This window comes from Erigeron canadensis, chromosome 2 (assembly GCF_010389155.1).
Source record: "Erigeron canadensis isolate Cc75 chromosome 2, C_canadensis_v1, whole genome shotgun sequence".
In the NCBI taxonomy this organism is placed as follows: Eukaryota; Viridiplantae; Streptophyta; class Magnoliopsida; order Asterales; family Asteraceae; genus Erigeron; species Erigeron canadensis.
Window position 1 is genome coordinate 28,200,119 of NC_057762.1, and position 18,904 is coordinate 28,219,022.

The 18,904-nt window shown below is 33.1% G+C and overlaps 3 protein-coding genes across 4 annotated transcripts; all 3 read right to left on the bottom strand.

Annotated features, from left to right (window-relative positions):
- Positions 1-1,949: 1,949 nt before the first annotated feature.
- LOC122589349 (UDP-glycosyltransferase 88B1-like) lies at positions 1,950-3,676 on the bottom strand. Its single transcript, XM_043761636.1, has one exon. The coding sequence runs from the start codon at positions 3,482-3,484 to the stop codon at positions 2,096-2,098; it is 1,389 nt and encodes a 462-aa protein (XP_043617571.1). The 5' UTR covers positions 3,485-3,676; the 3' UTR covers positions 1,950-2,095.
- Positions 3,677-6,873: 3,197 nt separating this feature from the next.
- LOC122587097 (probable NADH dehydrogenase [ubiquinone] 1 alpha subcomplex subunit 5, mitochondrial) lies at positions 6,874-11,573 on the bottom strand. 2 transcript variants are annotated; one of them, XM_043759173.1, is made up of 3 exons: positions 11,166-11,573; positions 7,616-7,840; positions 6,874-7,164 (listed from the first exon to the last, which is right to left on the bottom strand). In XM_043759173.1, exons 1-2 carry the CDS (start codon positions 11,488-11,490, stop codon positions 7,641-7,643), a joined length of 525 nt encoding a protein of 174 aa, XP_043615108.1. In that variant the 5' UTR covers positions 11,491-11,573; the 3' UTR covers positions 6,874-7,164; positions 7,616-7,640. The 2 variants fall into 2 exon arrangements, with proteins under 2 accessions (XP_043615108.1, XP_043615107.1); XM_043759172.1 differs by lacking the exon at positions 6,874-7,164 and having other exon boundaries at positions 7,463-7,840; positions 11,166-11,572.
- Positions 11,574-14,402: 2,829 nt separating this feature from the next.
- LOC122588020 (probable WRKY transcription factor 27) lies at positions 14,403-15,906 on the bottom strand. The gene is made up of 3 exons (XM_043760167.1): positions 15,551-15,906; positions 14,961-15,074; positions 14,403-14,772 (listed from the first exon to the last, which is right to left on the bottom strand). The coding sequence occupies exons 1-3, from the start codon at positions 15,904-15,906 to the stop codon at positions 14,472-14,474; spliced, it is 771 nt and encodes a 256-aa protein (XP_043616102.1). The 3' UTR covers positions 14,403-14,471.
- Positions 15,907-18,904: the final 2,998 nt, after the last annotated feature.

Below are 18,904 nucleotides of genomic sequence, written 5' to 3' on the forward strand. Positions count from 1 at the left end.
AAATCGAGTTCCATCCTGTAGCACGAACCAGCGATATCATGGAACACTTTGCATGTATTACAACGTCAAAACGAGCTCGTTATTGTTACCAGGGACGTCAGTCCATTAATTATATAATATATATATATGTATATATATACAGGAAATTAAATGATGGGTCAGCCCATTAGTCATATATCATTTAGCCAGATTGTTGTTACCGGCCAGGACTCGAGCAGTCCATATATAGCAAATGATAAGTCAGCCCATACGAGCTAAATTGTGTTACAACATTGATCAAAAAGTGTAAATGTTCGGAAGAATTGAAAACATAAAAACAAACCAACAAACAAACAAACATATGACTAATTAATTAACTAATTGAGCTAAATTGTGATCATGTATTTACAAGTTTTTTTCTACATGAATAAAAAATTACTCGTAGTACTCGTGTATGCGTTACTATCTTATAGTATTAAATAATCCATTTATCAACAATTAAGATTTGTTTGACTATGAACATTTCATAATGTCATTTATAGACATTGGTAGGCGAATTCAAGATTTTACTGGGTCCTTTCCACACATCTTAATTATCCATTAATTTATACTTGATTTTGATAACACATTATTTATATTTTCTACGTTCCACGTACAATATGTATCAGACTCATTATTACTCATTGGATGCCTAATGCCTTTCCAAGATGGGAGAGATTAATTGTTCCATTTTGATTTTTGAGAAGGCTGGTGTGGACACGAAGAGGATGTAATACAAACAGCTCTATGGGCTGACTTTATCATTTGCTATAAATGGGCTACTTGTTTCCTTTTTGAGTTTTGAACAGCTGGGCTGCGTTTCCTGGTAACAATCTGGGCTGAATCAATTATCTTTGTTTCTCCTACATATATATGGGCTTACCCATCATTTTCCTAAATTCCTACTAACAATTACAATCGATCTGGCTGCTTGTAATTCAGATAGCTCTCCTCTTGCCAATCAATTCTCACCATTATCCGGCTTGTAATTCAAAAAGTTGTGCATTGCAGCAGATCATACTACATTTTATAAGTGGCCAGTTTAAAAAACCGGCTCCAAACTTTGCAAAACCCAATTCCAGGTTTACTTGGAATATTTGGGCCCTGAGCAATGTACTACATTTTATAAATATACTTGGACAAACGACCTGGTGCTTGATTTGTGCTGTAATTGACGAGACGCCAGATCATCTAATCCTATTTCAGTGAATTTAAATGCGATGTTCGGCAGCTCATCACTTAATGATGCAACTTGACATAGGAGCGTTGGGCCGATTTCCAGGTCTCGCCTTATTGTCGTTAGTAATGACTTATATGTACTGGCCGGGTATGTATCTGCTGTTATGTTTTGGTCCTTTCGGATTCTTGTAAAAGGGAAAAATAAATTTTATAGATAAATCGTTAACAATAACATGCATGTAGCAAACCACCCTAGACAATATCTATTATCTATATACATTTTGGCTCCAGCTTGTATATGTACTTTCGGGGTTTCTAGCACCTTAGTAATAATAATAATTTTATTGGCTGTTAAAAAGAAAAATCATCTAGACCCATCCGCGACTCGACATTTTGTCATTTAACCAAGTGTCATTTTGCACCATTGTCTTTTTATGGAAATAGGATTCCATTTTAGCGGAGGATATTCAACCACAATTGCAAATTAAAACGAGTTGCGGATAACGTAAACATGCATTTAGAGCACCTACCAGATAAAAATCCACCATGACTTTCGCATGCCATATCACAATCACAAGTACTTTCCTTTATCTTACTTCAGGACACAAACATTTGTTAGGGAAATATATCCTCAGAGCAATTTTTAACCGATACCATAGTACAATGTATATTTTATATGTATATTTGTTGCAAATGGCTAAAAAATGTTATGATGAAGAGATCAATCCCTATTTTTATCTACTAGCTATGCATACTCACAACGGATTATCTCTGATCCACTTATTTATTATGTTTATAATTGAAAGAAAAAAAAATAATGTAAGATCAGGATCTTATCATATAGTATCATACAAGATTAAATAATATGTATGATTATTATGTAAGAATTGATAACCGACTACCACAAAGCAACCAACTTAGCTAGTGCCGCACGAGAAGACCCACAATCGGCCATTGCCATTGCGGCCTCCTTTTGTCTCGCTTTAGCTACCTCTTTAAGTGCTTGTCCTTCTTCTCCCTCCATCAGCTGCCTAACGCGTTTCTCAACCTCTTTAGCAGAGACCATACCGCCATCCGACTCATCCATAGGTATAGCCAATTTCATATCTTCCACCAATACTACCTTATTAAACTTTTGTTCCGCGTACAAAGGCCACGCCACCATTGGAACACCAGCAGTCACGGCTTCCAAAACTGAGTTCCACCCACAATGTGTCACAAACCCTCCTATAGACTCATGGTTGAGGACCGCCACCTGTGGCGCCCATGTTTTAACCACAAGTCCTTTGTCTTTTGTTCGATTTACAAAACCTTCTGGCAATAACATATCCAAGTCCGGTTCTGGTGGTCGCACAAACCGGTCTTCTTTTTTGTTAGAGGGCGGGGTCCTTACCACCCACAAAAACCTATGTCCACTCTTTTCCAAACCTATAGCAATTTCTTTTAATTGATCACTAGAAAATACACCCAAACTCCCAAAACACAAATAAACAACACTTCGACTTGGTTGTGAATTAAGCCAATTCAAACACTCATGCAAACCATCACCGCCAGCCACCAAGGGCCCTATGCAATAAAGCGGGGGAGTAAGCCCACCGGAGACACACTCTCCATCAATAATCGCTTTAATTGCTTTAGGTTCAAGCGATTCAAACGTATTAATAATGATCCCTTTTGATTTAGGCAAGTGTTCACTAAACACAAGAAAATCCGAATAATCACTACATGTTCTATCAAGAAGTGGCGTTACCATAGCTAAAGGCGGAATAGGAGGTAATCCGGGCGCACGGATTAACGTATTCACATCTTTAAAACTTTTAGTGGTGTTTTTATGAATAGTAGGAAAATATAGAAACAAAGCAAGGCAACATGCACCGGAAGTAAAAAAATAGTACACGTCCATATTTAACTTTTCAGCTATAGGCATAGCAGGAGTGCAAAAAAGATCAATAACAAATGCACTTATGTTTGATGATAAAGAAATCGATGTAAGTGCACGTTCAACGTTAGGATTGCTACGTCGAATAAGGTCGAATATGATGGCTTCCATGGAAGGATAAAGTAAAGGGTCAAGAGGAATATCAGGAAGGTGGTGGAAAGTGATGGCAGGAAAGGTGGCGGAGACGTGACGGACGTAGGCTGCGGTGGCGCCCGTGTTGAATGAAGGGATTAGGGTAAGGACTATGATGGAATATGAAGGATGGTGTTTGGTTACGAGTTTACCAAGCTCCACCATTGATATGAGATGCCCCATTCCTGGAGATGGATACAAAACTATTGTTGCCATTATGTTTTTCTTGATAGTTTTGAGGGACAGGGAGAGATGGGATGGAATTTTATATAAGAAAATGGTGGAAGTTATAAGAATTTTGGATAAGGTGTGTGTATATATATAGAGTACAAGTATTACCTTTCTAAAACTCTTCAGAACTTTAAAATGATGATAAATTAGATCCTACCAGTCTCATAGATGTTATAGGATGATCATACAGACATTAATTTCAAAACATGTTTCCTTTGGAGATCCCAGTCTCGCACAAAGACAAAGAAGGAAGATAGGAGGAAGATAGTTTCAGCTTGCGCTGATTTAATTAAGTATTGGTTATACCTAATACCAGATTTTAGACCCGTGTCCAACACTGGACACGAGACATACGACATTATTAATATTAGATATTAATACATGTAACTCATAAAAGCTTATAAGTTCAAAGTTCAAGATATAATTGGATACCAAGTATTCAATTCTAATGCCAAGAATGTTAAGCTAATAGAAAGAAAACTAATGTGATAAAAGAACATTGGAAGGATATACCCTCTTTCATCATTTGAAAGACTTCTTTATAGACGAAAATTTTTGTAGTGTTTTTTGTCTTTTCATCTTTGTCACATATTAACACCTTAAAGCCCCTTATCGACTTAATTCGAAATACAGCAATGTACAATTGTGTATGTGTGAAAACCGGACTTTGTAGATAGAAACCAATTTAAATAACATTGTAAAATTAATTATTTTAGTTTTTAGTTTTTTATTAATTTGAATAAAATTATGTAAAAAACTAAATGATGACATCAGTAAGAGACAATTTGATGAAATTGAGGGATATGATTGGTTAATAAGTTATTAGTTCAACTGTTTTTTAAAATATATTAAAATTAAAATAGTACAATTGCTATTAAAATCTTAATATATTTGTATTAAATTTAATGTATTTTTAATTATATATATATATATTAGAACATATTATTGGATATATATTAGTTATTATTTTATTAGATAAATATTAGCTATTATTCTATCGGATATATATTAATTATTATTATATTTATTTATTATATTAAAATTATCGGGTAAAAATTATAAATTGGATATATATTAGTTATTATTTTATTGGATAAATATTAGCTATTATTTTGTCGGATATATATTAACTATTATTATATTTGTTTATTATATTAAAATTATCGGGTTAAAAGTGTAAATTTGTGATGAAAAACAAAAAAGTGTAAATTAAAGTCAAAATTGAAAACAAAATTCAAAATTAAGAAATCGAGAGCTATGATTGGTCGATAAATTATTAGAGCAACTGTGCTTTAGTATAATAAAAGATAATAAGTTACATGTTAAGTATGATCTTATATGATGATATGAAGTTGATGTTATATTGTTACGTGCATAAATAATCTTTATTGTATTTATTTTATTTTATTTATTTTGAGGGCAAAACTTTAATATTGTACCTATCATAGCTAATGTATTTTATTACGCAAACGTTTGTCTGTTTTATATTTTGACAAGGTTGGACGTCTCATTCAAGAGGATGAGTGCAGAATTTTGTACTCAAAAGTTTTTGCAGGTTGTATTGTCCTTTTATTTGTGTTAGGTATGAGATGTAACCAATCGCAAATAATTTGTATATAGAGAAATTATCACAAATCGTCCCTGTGGTTTGCTCGATTCGCATTTTCGTCCTTGTGGTGTTTTTTTTTTTTTTATCATTAGGTGTCCCTGTACTTTTCATTTCATTGTCAGACGTCCCTCCCACTAGCATCCGTCAAAAAAGCTCCGTTAAAACCCCTCAGTGCAAAACACGTGAGGGTATAATCGTCACAAATTCTTAAATAACAACCACTGGGACGATTCTTAAATACCCCACCACTTTCATTTTCTAAGTCACTTGCTTTGTTTCTCATGTTAATCATTCCCCATCTTCAAATTTTAATCAAAATCAACACTACAAAACTAAAACTAAAAGATCTTTTTATACAATTTACAAAAGACTAAACAAAATAAAACCAAACTCAATCCAAATCATGATAATAAAATTAAAAATAAAATAAAATAATTAAGATCCCAAACTAACAAATCTAACATAAAGACAATAATTAAACATGCCAAACGAATTAACGACTAGATACAAGCATGAAAAAAAATGAGAATATCACATGCCAGCATAAATGAATCATACCTTCACTAACACTACATCTGTACATGCATTCAAATATACTTCGAATGTGACAACTAAATCCATAACAACCGAAGTAATCAATATTAATCATCACCTCAACAATATTATCTGCAACAACAATTGCGTCTCGTAACCTCCCTCTCCGTCTGTGTCTAATTCATTCCCATTCAAACTATTATTACTTCGAATCACGGTCGGAGGTAAAAAAAAAATTCAAATTTTCTGCTTATCAATCTAGGTTTCTTGGGGTTTCTAGTTGATCTATTTACTTCGAATCACCCATCTGCACAGTTAAATGAAAAAATATCGAAGCATTCAAAAATAAAAACGCACAAGCTCAAATCAGGTTTCTTCAATTTGGACCGGGTCTTCTATAGATTTTCAGATCTGATATATATGTGTTTAGATTTTCTGGAATATTCGTGTTTAGATTTGGAATGTGGTGGGTTTTATTTTATTTTGTGGTCGGAATGGTGGCGATGCAGTGGTCAGTCGGTTGGTGTGGAAGTGATGGTGGCCGGTTGATAATGGTGAAGTGATGATTAATGAAGTTTTAACCTTCTATCAGTGGTGACAAAGAAAAGAACAAAAGAAGAAGATGAATGTGTGTGTAATCGTCCCTGTGGTTGTTATTTAAGAATTTGTGACAATTATACCCTCACGTGTTTTGCACGTGAGGGGTTTAACGGACATTTTTTGACGGATGTTAGTGGGAGGGACGTCTGACAATGAAAATGAAAAGTGCATGAACATCTAATGATAAAAAAAAAAACACAAGGACGAAAATGTGAATCGAGCAAACCACAGGGACGATTTGTGATAATTTCTCTTGTATATATTTGTATGGCTGTTGCAAAAATCTCACACTTAATGATCTATATACTAGTTAACAACCACATGAGTCGAGTCTTATAACTATTAAAGGCAGACAAACTACTCTTTTATTTTTCTACCTAATCATTAATTTGTTTAAAAAATAATACTTACTTAAGAATTCACTACCAAGTACCAACTAAGACGGACTATTACATCATCGTCAAATATAATCCTAACCCAGCGGTTGATGAAGTTGTCTGCCACCATCCCTAACTTAGTGTCCTAGCCGAAAATTTGAAATAATCCACCCGCGTATACTGCATGGTTAGATTTCTAATAATATCTAAATCGGGGTGGTTCATTTATAGTTTTACAATTTAAAACAACGATGTAAAATTATAATCAATTTTTGGATATATTAAGAGAAAAATATTGTAAGTGTAAAAATGTAAAATGCTCCAATAGAAATTACAATTACATCGCCATCCCGACGGTTGATGAAATTGTCTGACACCATCTCTAGTTAAGTGTCCTATATATGACCAATCCGAAAACTTAACCAATAGAGCCTTGAGTCACAGATTCAACACTAGCACGATAAATTGATGGATCTTCCGGAAATCAAATTGGCTAGATGGATGAGGAGAATAATTTCCCATTCCTTGCCGGAAAGATATGTGGCCTAAATATGCACCATGATGGTATAAGTGGTACAACTATGATGTTATTCAAAAGTGTTGGTCTGGACTATTTACATTAGTTTTTTCATCTCCATTATCACACATAGCATTCGAGTTGTAGCAAACCTTTTTGTAACATTATAATAAGTCTAACATCCCTTGGATTAATGCCAATAAAAATAGTGAAATTTATTCCAAATTTCCAAGTAAATCACTGGTTTGACCATTTTTTCAGTATATACTCACACTCTTTGACCTTTTATTTGACAGAAGGAAGCAAAATATAGTTGACACTTGACGGATCAAAAGCCAGTGAACTTTGTGTTTATTGAACTCATAACTCAAGTATTGGCAGGATAAAACCATCCGCCTAAAAAACCTTGTTACGTAGACATACATGTAAACTAATGATTCAGCTTTATATAAATAGAACAAACAACATAAAACAAATACCTGAACCAACCAACAGGGTTCATGCTCATTGGGAACTCGAGGGGACAGTGGCCTCATCCTTCTTAGGGGCAGCATCCAATTTCCCAGTCATTAAAGCGTCCAACGTCTTGTAAAACTCCTCAGGAAGAGGCCCAGGTCGGTGTAGTGGCACGTGCTTTGGGACAGGAGCATTGTTCTCAACTACTTCACATTCGTAGTCATCAGGTACACCCCATGGGTCCCACTCTGTGATTTGATTCCAAAATAATTGTCAATAACATTCACATACATGCAGCTTCCAAACAAGGTTACCATAGGTACTACTTAAAGGTGACATAATGGGTGGGCCAGCCGATAATAAATGGGTAAAACAGTTTGAATTGGGTCGACATAATTAGAATTAGCAGTAAACTAGCAATTAAACTTGCTTTTCCAGCGTAAGATAGCAAGCAGGGTTCCTATATACAAAAAGAAGAAAAGGACAGATCACCCACGTAAAATTGTAACAAGGTCAAATTAAAATGTCCGGATGCCTACAATGTGGTAGCCAACTTTACCTAGCAAGAGGACCGTTATCAAAATTCCGCAATTACATCATATGTAAATATATAGACACTTGACATTTAGCGCACACTTCTTTAAGGTCTATGTGATGTTTGGACAAAATAACAATAAAAAAATAAAACTTACCCAAAGGCGAAAAACACCAGAAGTAGCATAAATCAACCAACAAGACCATCAACAGAGTTATCTCATAATCGAAAGTATTTATTAAAGACTGCATGATTTTTTCTTAGAAGGATACATAAATATTAGAAAGAGAAAACATAGCATGAAAGACGGTCCAAACATTGGATTGTAAAGCCAACATCCATGCGACTGACCAAGATGGTTCATCAACATCAATCCTTGTAATTGAAAAGATCAGAAAACCAAAAGTAATATAAGTCCTTGAATGCTGTGAGATGAGATGCAGAGTTACATATCCTTTCCATTGATTACGGGACTAAAGAAACACATCAGCATGCTTCAAAAAATGGTGCATTAAAAAAATGGTTCAAAAAGAAGATGAATGGAATTCGATGGATAGTTGGCCGAAAACTTGAAGTTTCTCTCAAATTCCATCCACGACGCTCGATAGTAACAAAAGCAAATATAAAATGGTGGAAGGACAAGAAAGGTAATCTCCAACCTTCTTCAGTAAACATATTGTGTGGAACTATTAGTCATAATTGTGACGAAAATATTTGCGAATGGGTACTCTTTAGAGCATCACAATATTCTTATTAATTCGCTAAAAAAAGCACATTCTAGTTTAATCAGAAGGATGTCCAAATAAAGTGTGCCAAACAAAAGGCATAACAAAGTAACTTGTTCGTAAACAAGCGCAAAGGCTAAGAAAAAACAATCCACGAGCTGAAATCAATGTAAAAGAGAAGCGTCCTGTTATGTATCGGAACAGAATTCTAGCAAACACACAGAAATGACAGAATACTAAGAGCAAATAACACAAATCCAGCCAGCAAAAGTTGGCTGTTCAATTAGACAGATAATGGATTTCGAGTTACAAGGACTCCTAAACTGGATTTGAGTTCCAGTGACTCCTAATTAGTTCAAAGGACCAACATATAATCTGACTCAATACCTAAACACAATGGTTCTCAGGCCTTATTAATAAATATGACATAACTTAGTGAACAAAAAGTTACCAAAAATAAGAACTAATTACTAAAAAATGACAATTAACACCATTACACTTCTAGTTCATATCATTACTCCCGCCCCCAAAAACACCTTGTTCTCAAGGTGTTTAAAATGGATAATAGATTGTTGATTGAACCATAACTAAGCAAGATATTATGAAGATCAAGGGTGCAAGGATACAATGTCCAATAGAGCAAGGATACAATGCCATTCCCAAAACTGGCTTAATCTCACTTGGTGTAAGATATTGCATACTGAAGATCGAAATAATGAACAAGCATGAAGGTGAAAGTCATGTTGGAACCAAAATAGTCACCAACCATACTACATCTATGAGCCATAATGTTGAGTTTTAGCCCATAAAGCAAATTGACTTGAACAAAAACCATAATCCAGGATTTTTTCCACATGCGCATAGTATGTTTAGGTGCAGACTAAAAGTGGAGATGATTTGCAGAAGTGAGAGTAGGCTCATACGAACACACGAGGTCAATGGCCTAGTAGCACAGATCCCAAATAACAACGGCACTAAAAGCCGTTCTATGTAACGCACTATAAAAGTGAATGTTAAGTCACTCTTGATGGAAACCAACATTCTTATGCAACCTAAAAGAGAAAGTAGGATCCAATATTCTAAAGCAAGGTCGTATGGCTTGGCGAAGAGACACGATCAGACGATTTTATAAATAATCACTCAGAAATATGGCATATGAGTAGGTACGACAAGCAGTCTATAGAAAAAAAAAACGACCCGCACAAACTAAAAACCAGTGGTTGTTGCCCAAATGTGAGGCTGAAAACCAATAACTTTTCTGAAGTAATTTCATTGATGCCAGAGATTACTGGTACCAAAAGACCCCCCCCCCCCCCCCCCCTCTTCCTTCCGACATGCTAATGACATGAACCACCATAACTGGACAAAATGGACAAATCTCAATAGTGTTCTAGTTGATCCACCGTTGACTATAATGAAAATATAAAGGTGATGGTGAAGCATATGCAAACATTGCTAACTATGGGAAGTTGGAAAAATGTTGGTGTTCCTTTACAGGATGTTTATGTGCAAGTAATATAACCCCAAGTCTAGAAAGTTGGCCGCATTATCACTAGATTTCCATAATCTAGGTTGGATGCATACAGTGTGAAATCATTAAGGAACCTAAAATTTTCTCTCTAACACAAAGCACGAATGTTCAAAGACCCCTAAATTGTAGTCATCGATTATCTCCATACTAACTGCATGTCACCATTAAGTTGGATGTAAAAAAGATTGTTATATTAGTTATCACGAAAACTTAGCAGAGGTTAGTTTGTAGGTATTTCTCTACAATTTAAATAGGTTTCTAGCATATTTTGATTATAATGTCGATAAACCTAAAAATAAAAATTTGTATCGAACATAAGTGAATAGTATCTTTGACTCTTTGAGTAGTTTTTCCTACTCTCAAAGCATAAAATCATACACTTAATCACACGTCTAAAGTCTAACCCATGAAATCGATTATATCCGTACCTAAAAAAACATGTCTAGAGTCTAAACCATGAAATCGACAATATATGTGTCTAATAAATATGTCTAATGCATTCAGACAAATGTGCCTAAAAAACGTGACTACATTCTAATCTATTCAATATTCGAAAAAAGTGTCTAACTTACTAAACATCACTAATCCATTCAATTTTTCCGTATTCAATGGATTAGAAATGTCCAAAAATTGTGTCTAATATAAACATCTCTAATCCATTCAATTTTTCATCTCTAATTCATATCAAATTTAAACACACCAATTCATTTATCCAAACACCTACCTCTAATAATAACCAAAACCCACCAATAAATAATAAAAAAATCGAACGAAAAACGTACCGATCATCTTATCGATGAGTTTAAGCTCGTCTTGAGCTTCCTCAATAAGCTCTTCAACTTGGCCACACCCGAGACGTTTCTCAATCACTTCCCAATCTTGTTCCTCTTGGCAAACTTTCAATCGGTGGCTCGTAAAGCTTTCGACAGCTTTTCGATAGCCTTCGTCTTCTGGGACCCGCTGGATCTCGGTTAGGGTCTTGTTGTAAAGACCGATCAAGACTTCCCTTGCATTTGGGACCACTTCAAGACCAACAATCCCTGTTGTTTCTTTCAGCTTCGACATCATCAGTAGTGATGATGGCCGCCCTAATTTCCGCAGGAACATTTTTTAGCTGTCTTTGTTTCTCTTCTTTGGTTACTTGGTGTGTGTCAACTACTGGTTTTGTATATGTTTGGAAAATGGATCATACCCGTTCACTAATTTTACATTATTTGAACCCGACATAGTAAACCCATATATCCTAATGTTTTACGACCTGTTTCATATTAAGTATTCCATTTTTAGATTTTAAATATTCTATTTTTTTTAACATAGATATTTTTATTTATATTATATAACACTTCATAGAAATTACATAGATTAATTGAATTTTAAATATATTTTTCATTGATATACGAGTAACTTTTATCAACTATTATATAACATAAATAAAAATATTTACGATCAAAATGAAAATAAAAATATTTTATAATTAGATATATAATTAAAAAAATAAATTAAATGGTGAGAATGTAATATAGTCTTTTTAATATTTTTTGTGTTATGCATTGTGCTTTTTAAGTCGTAAATGAAACTTAGTAAAAAAAAAAACTGTGTTATTCTCTTTTTTCCCTGACTAGTAGTAGTGTAGTAATAAGAGAGGAAATATCACTACCAAGTACCAACCATAACTTTTTATCACATTTTTCTCACTTTTTTCTATAATAATTTATTACATTCTAAAAAAAGTAAACTATTTTCTTTTTTATCGTTGGTTGAAACCTATTGTGGCCCATCCCATCCTCTTTCTCCCTTTTTCTCAAGAGAAAATCCAAACTAATTTTTAGAGAAAACACCTTTAGAAAATATTCATGCCAACCAAATTCTAAGAGTTGAGGAAACTTTGAGGAAAAAATGGGGTTAGTTGGGAGTGGCCTCATATTACAGATTTACAGTATATACTAGAATTACTCATCTCATTGATATAAGATTATCATGTATGGCTTCGTAGTTATATCATTTGACCACAAAATAATACACAGTCCAAAGTCGTCAAAGAAGACTAGTGCTCGTTAGGCGGAATCTCATAACTAGCAATCTAGCATCCCAGATTTTGTTTACATAGTTACCTATGTTAGGGTATAAAGTAATATGACTTTCAATGTATTTATAACTACGGATAATCTTTTGCCAGTAATATGTACGTTATCATATCATACTACTAGAATGAAACAAAGGTATTTACATACATAGACAAATATAATATATGTTCGTAAAACTAAAGAACCAGAACAATAAAGAAGTACAAGAATATAGAGAGAATTGAGAGAGTTATGTTATTCATCTCACACAGAGGCTCAATATATAATACAATGATTCTTATTCTCCAAGAAATAGATCTTCTAATATAATACAAATATCTCTCTAATTAATCTATTAAAGGACATGGACATCCATTCCATATTTATCTATAATACTCCCCCTTGGATATTCATCAGTTTAAGACATTATGCCTCGTTAAAACCTTACTAGAAAAAACCCAATGAGACAAAGTTCTAGTGAAGGAGAAACGGTACATAATTCTTTTAATACGCTTGGGGATGTTGCCTCATTAAAAACTTTGACAGGAAAACTCAGTGGGACAAAGTCTTTCTCAAGGGAAAAAGAGTGCAACGCGTATCTTCTCCCCCTCATGATCACATCACTTAAATTACTTATCATTCCCAAACTTATTCAATGTTTGGCATATTAAGTGTCTGAATAGAATAAATCTCTTTGCTTCAATTTCAATGCTTCGGTGACACTTTCAACTCAACATTGTGATCATTATCTTGAAAGTCAAAAAGGGCATTACAATATCATTAGACCTCATAAGCATGAACGTCATTTATCACTAAGATTCATAAATAAGACAAATCTCGTCTTTTATTTCACATTTAATTATTCAATCATTATTGGAAACTTTCTCAGAGTTCCATTGATATTCAAATCATCACAATACATGATACGTATATCATACTCATATCCGGATTCCTTTATAAGTTTCAAACATGATATTTTTATTCTCGAGAACTTTTCACACGTGTTTCAAGCATTCTAAATCATAAGACATGCTTCATTCATTTTATATACCTCATGTAATCTCAATATCAAATGAGCTTTATTCTTATTCTTTTATACGCAAATCTAAATTTCTCATATTGCCAGACTTTTAATTTATCAATAGTTGTTTCCACCATATAATTTCCGCACCTTCAAGTGCCTGAACTTCTAGTCCCAAACTACTAGCAGTAATCATTCATACCATATCAATTTATGTGCATGCATGCTTTCAAGATCCTCACATTATTCACACTCTTAGCGCTATCATATTCAATCAATCTCAACGTCGCGTTTATTTATTTTTCGATTCCACAATTTTCTAGACATGTCACAACTCACTGAATCGCCTCAAAATAACTGATGACAACCCAACATTCATGAAACATGTGTCTTAGAGTAGGTTTAATAACCTTATTCATTAATCAAAAATTGGCTCCTAGCTCAATATGGATCCGAACATCCTTCCTCAAAATTAATTGACGGAAATCGCTATAAACAAGTTGTCGGCAGAAAGATTTTGTTTTTATTTTTAGGGTTTAGAACGTGCTGATAACGTATTGTAAAACTAAAGAAACATAACAATAAAGAAGAACAAGAATATAGAGAGAATTGAGAGAGTTTTGTTATTCATCTCATACAGAGGCTCAATATATAATACAATGATTCTTATTCTTCAAGAAATAGATCTTCTAATATAATACAAATATCTCTCTAATTAATCTATTAAAGGACATGGACATCCATTCCATATTTATCTATAATAATATACAAGAAAAAAAAAACATATATAGAAAAACCCTTAAGACAATAGACATGGGTAAAATATCTTTCTATAACTAGATTAAGATATAGTCATTACAATGTTAATATTAGTTAATATTAGTCATTTAAATAAAAGTGAATTATTATACGATTCTAAATATCAAATTGCTACATTTAGACACCACCTATGCAACACTACATAGATGAATTTTCGCTTCAATATATAGTTGCTGATAAATTTATCAATTAACACCTTCATCCTTCATTTCAGTTTGATCTTCCTTGGATGATGTTGGTAGAGAAATACTAGATGTAGATGGCGGAGAAGAAGAAGAAGAAAGTGTTGGTAGTTCAGGCAATGTGGCGGACAACATATTGGATTTAGTACTCCTAGTGGTACCTGCTAGCGAACTTAGATGTGTAGGTCGTGGGTGTAAATGGTCTCCGTAGTATGAAACAACAAAGTTTGACGTGTCCGAGGGGCTTCGTTCTACTTGTTTCTTTGCCAAACAATCCTTTGTTGTACTACACCTATAATAGTTTCTACATACCCACAACAAGACCATATCAATTACATTATAAGAAGTTATCAATGATATATTAATACTTTCACATACTAAAATCATATCTTATCTATATATGTAGCTATTATATGTAGCTATTATAACATTTGAGAAATAATAAAAACTAATATAGGAATTGGGAATGGATCGAGAAGTTAGGAAATTAACCTTGGATGTGGAGAGCCTTTGATGGGTTTTTGGCCATATTTCCTCCATGCCCATCCATCATTACTCAATTCCTCTTCTCTCAATCCAATCACCCTCTTCTTCCTCTTATTTTTCCTTCAAACACAAAATTAAGATATATTAACACTAATCATTAATTTAATGATCAATATATAATCTCCCTAGCTACTTATATTTCAGCAAGCACATATCTATGTTTCTTTATATATAAATCATACATGCATATATGAGTTTCGTCATAAAATTTCAAAATTTAAGTACATAAGAATTACTATTTTACCTTCCAATAAGGTATAAGACAACCTCATTAATGTAAAAAAGATAAGAATTAAAATCAAATAGATTGGTTATAAAACTATAATACTTATTACACCTAAAATTGTTTATTACACCACCACCGGCGCCGGCGACTATAATCCTAATTAACCTAGAAACCGAAACCCTCTAGTTGCACGCTTCTAGTCCAACTTCGATCAATATTAACAAAGACACATGAAAAACAATATTATTTGACATGCTAACTAACATTACCAAATGTAGCCAAAATTTTATGGGAATTGAACCTAATTTACCTTTTTCTAGCATGACTAGATGAATGATCTTCATTGTTGATGATAAATGATATAGAATCACCAAACGGACGTTCAAATACAAATCTTTCTCCAGGAATAGAGGTGGTTGTGGTCGTGGTCGTGGTCGTAGTCATGGTACATATGGTGGCAGCCGCAACACCAGCCGTTACATGTAACGGCTGAACACAACTTTTACCAACACTTTTATAAATTTCTTCTAACTCACGCGTATATGGAATCGATTTGCTTTCATTTTGTACTGTCTCCAACCTTGGAGTATTTTCTATAGTAGAGACGTATGTGTTAGCCGCACAACTCCTAACCACCGCATGCAAATCCCATCCATCATCGTCCATCGTAATTATAAACCGATCAAACACAACTATATGTATGAAAAATGGCCTTGACTTTTATATTTTTATATGAACCTCCGGTGAAGGGACTCTAGTATGGCGGAGAAATCAGGTTGTGCGCTGACTTATGATAATGTATATTAAAATTATAATATATATTGTCTCCAAAGTAAAAGGTTGGACTTATACTATGGCGGAATGTTATGTGCACTTAGGTTGACTTTGTATTTTGTTAAAGTCAAAAGTGGGACCAACTAAACTTTGTATCTATCAACCAACAATTGTCCGTATGTTGGTTCTGCAATGCAATACACTAGGTCATCTCGATCTAATGGTATAATATAGAGGTTAGGGTTTATGTGCCTGTTAGACATTCAAGCTTGGGTGTAGAACCTCTCACATCTTGTTTTTTTAATCCATAAAAAGCATGGGGAATTAAGCATTTATAGATATATTAAAAAATTAGTATGTGATCGAGGGGTTCTACACCCAAACTTGGGTGTCTAACAGTCACATACTTCATTTTCTCATAATATAAATACATAAGAGTTAAGCATAATATATATAACTTGTAATTTTTTTTTATTACGTGAAAAACTTTTCATCAATTCATTGTATATAATAAACTCACAAAATTGAACAAACCTTATAATCAACAGACAAGATGCATCCCTCATTATGTCACATCTCAAATGTCAAATGGTATCACGTCAAAAAATTGGTACCACGTTAGCGTCTATCCAGACGGCTACTTACACGATTCGTTCAACTTTGCAGGTTAATTATATATAATGAACCAGATGAAAGTTTATTTTCCCGACAAATAGAAAAAAGTACAAGACACATAAATTCTCAAGTACTTAAGTACTTAACCCAATGCCTAACTTCCTCAAATATTTGAGTACTTAACCCAATGCCTAACATGCTCGCCAAATTATTTTAACATTGTACAAACTTATTACTTTAACTCATTTTACCCAAAATATTATCTTAAAAAACACTATTAAAAATAATAAAATATACATACATTATAACATAAAGTAAAAAAACTTGTTTTGCCCCACTTACATAATGTATCTTCCAATTTTGTTTAATTTTGTTGAGGGCGCATTGATTAAAAATAAAATAAAATAAGTATTATATAATTAGTCAATGTATATGGATGTCACGACAAAAAAAAAAAAAAAAGAAAAAAAAAAACTTGTAATCTAATGAATAAGTATTCAGATACATGTAATAGTTATAAATTAAAAGTTGAATACATACAATATAGGTTTTTATAATTATCATACATATAAGACTATGAGGAGTGGAGAGTTAAGGGAATGTCCCTCCTCCACTCCTTATTTGGCATGTGTCCACTACTAATCATAAGGGGCATTTCCCTTATTCCTTTGGGGTACAGTAATGCCCTTTAAGGCATTCCCTTATTAATTTAAAAAACATATTACTTTTTATTAAAAAAAACTTCACACTAAAAAACATTACATAAAAACTCGAAATAAAACTAATCAGAGTTATCGTCGTCAGTATTAACGTATATATATATATATATATATAAATCCAGGGGCTAAATTGAAAACATATATAAAATAAAAATATATTATTTAGATTATATATTATAAAGTTAATACATTTTAAATAAGTATTAAAAATAAAAATAAAAACTTCCAAAAGTTTAAATATTTATTTTGTATATAATTGAAAGTCAAGGGACTAAACTGAAAAAAGATATATACACGCATTGGAATCCGTTTGTGTTGGAATCTGATTGTGTTGTCTTCTTCATGCTCCCACCTGCATCCTAGTTTAAAAAAAAAAAAAACCTGCAACTCCAAAAACAAATTTTGAACAAACCTTTTATTAAAATCACTTTAATATTCATCTATATACTATTAATATTTATATATATATATATATACACGATATTCATCACAAATTAACCACCCAAACAGCCAAGGCCCTACAGAAAACCGCCCCATCTAACGCATTCGAATTTGGACGGGGCTCGCTTTTTAAGAGGGCGGAACACCCCCGGGATCGAGATAGGGCGTTTCGGGGCGTTACACACGAAAAAAGAGAATAAGAATGGACTACTCTTCATAATCTAAGGGTGGAGGGAATAAAAGAAGATAAGCTCTCATTTTACAATGATACCATTTTTAACACTAGTTACACAAAAATAAAAATAAAGCATGTAATAGCTAATGGCCCCACTTAATGACCCCACTTACACACAGAAAAAAAGGCTGACTTATTATATAATTATTCAATGTATATGGACGTCACGCCAACAAAAATACTTGTAATCTAATGAATAACTATTCAGATCAATGAAATAGTTTTTTTTTTCTTTTTAAGGTATATTGCATTCACAGAATCTCTCATGATAAAAGTATAAAACATACATGAGATACATATACAATACTAACTTACATTGAATTTACACGAATCCAACCAACTAAGTTTATCATTCCTGTTTCTACAGCTATACCATCTAAAGCTTATGGTTTTAATCATCATAATTATCTTTCCTACATTAATCTCAATGTTAGAAAACTTGAAATCGTTCCTAGCTTTCCACAAACTCCAACAAGTAATCGCTACAATTCCTCTTCGCACGCTTGCCTAGAGATCCATGAAATAGTTATAAAATGAAAGTTGTATATATATATATATAATGGGAAAAGCGAATATAAAGTTGTCCGGTATCTAAACTTAGATGTGGAATCTCTCACATACTAACTTTTTTATATTTTTTGTTTAATGATTAAATGTGTGGCCCCACGTGATTTTTATAGATTAAAAAATAAATATGTGAGTGTTTCACACATAAACTTAGGTACCTAACAGACTTATATAACCATTTCATTCACTATATAGGTTTTAAAATTATGATACATATAAGGGGTGGAAGGAATGGAGCAAGATGACCTCTCATCTTGAAGTGATACCATTTTTCACAAAACAAGACAATATTAATACATTTATTTACGCATTT

Bases quoted from the DNA above. Each gene is read 5' to 3' on its own strand.
- LOC122587097 (XM_043759173.1), bottom strand. From the start codon at position 11,490: ATGTTCCTGCGGAAATTAGGGCGGCCATCATCACTACTGATGATGTCG. The intron at 7,841-11,165 runs GTACGTTTTTCG...ATCAAATCACAG, and splicing joins ACTCATCGATAAGATGATCG to AGTGGGACCCATGGGGTGTA.
- LOC122588020 (XM_043760167.1), bottom strand. From the start codon at position 15,906: ATGGACGATGATGGATGGGATTTGCATGCGGTGGTTAGGAGTTGTGCG. The intron at 15,075-15,550 runs GTAAATTAGGTT...TTGTGTTTGAAG, and splicing joins TCTAGTCATGCTAGAAAAAG to GAAAAATAAGAGGAAGAAGA. The intron at 14,773-14,960 runs GTTAATTTCCTA...GTGGGTATGTAG, and splicing joins AAAGGCTCTCCACATCCAAG to AAACTATTATAGGTGTAGTA.
- LOC122589349 (XM_043761636.1), bottom strand. From the start codon at position 3,484: ATGGCAACAATAGTTTTGTATCCATCTCCAGGAATGGGGCATCTCATA.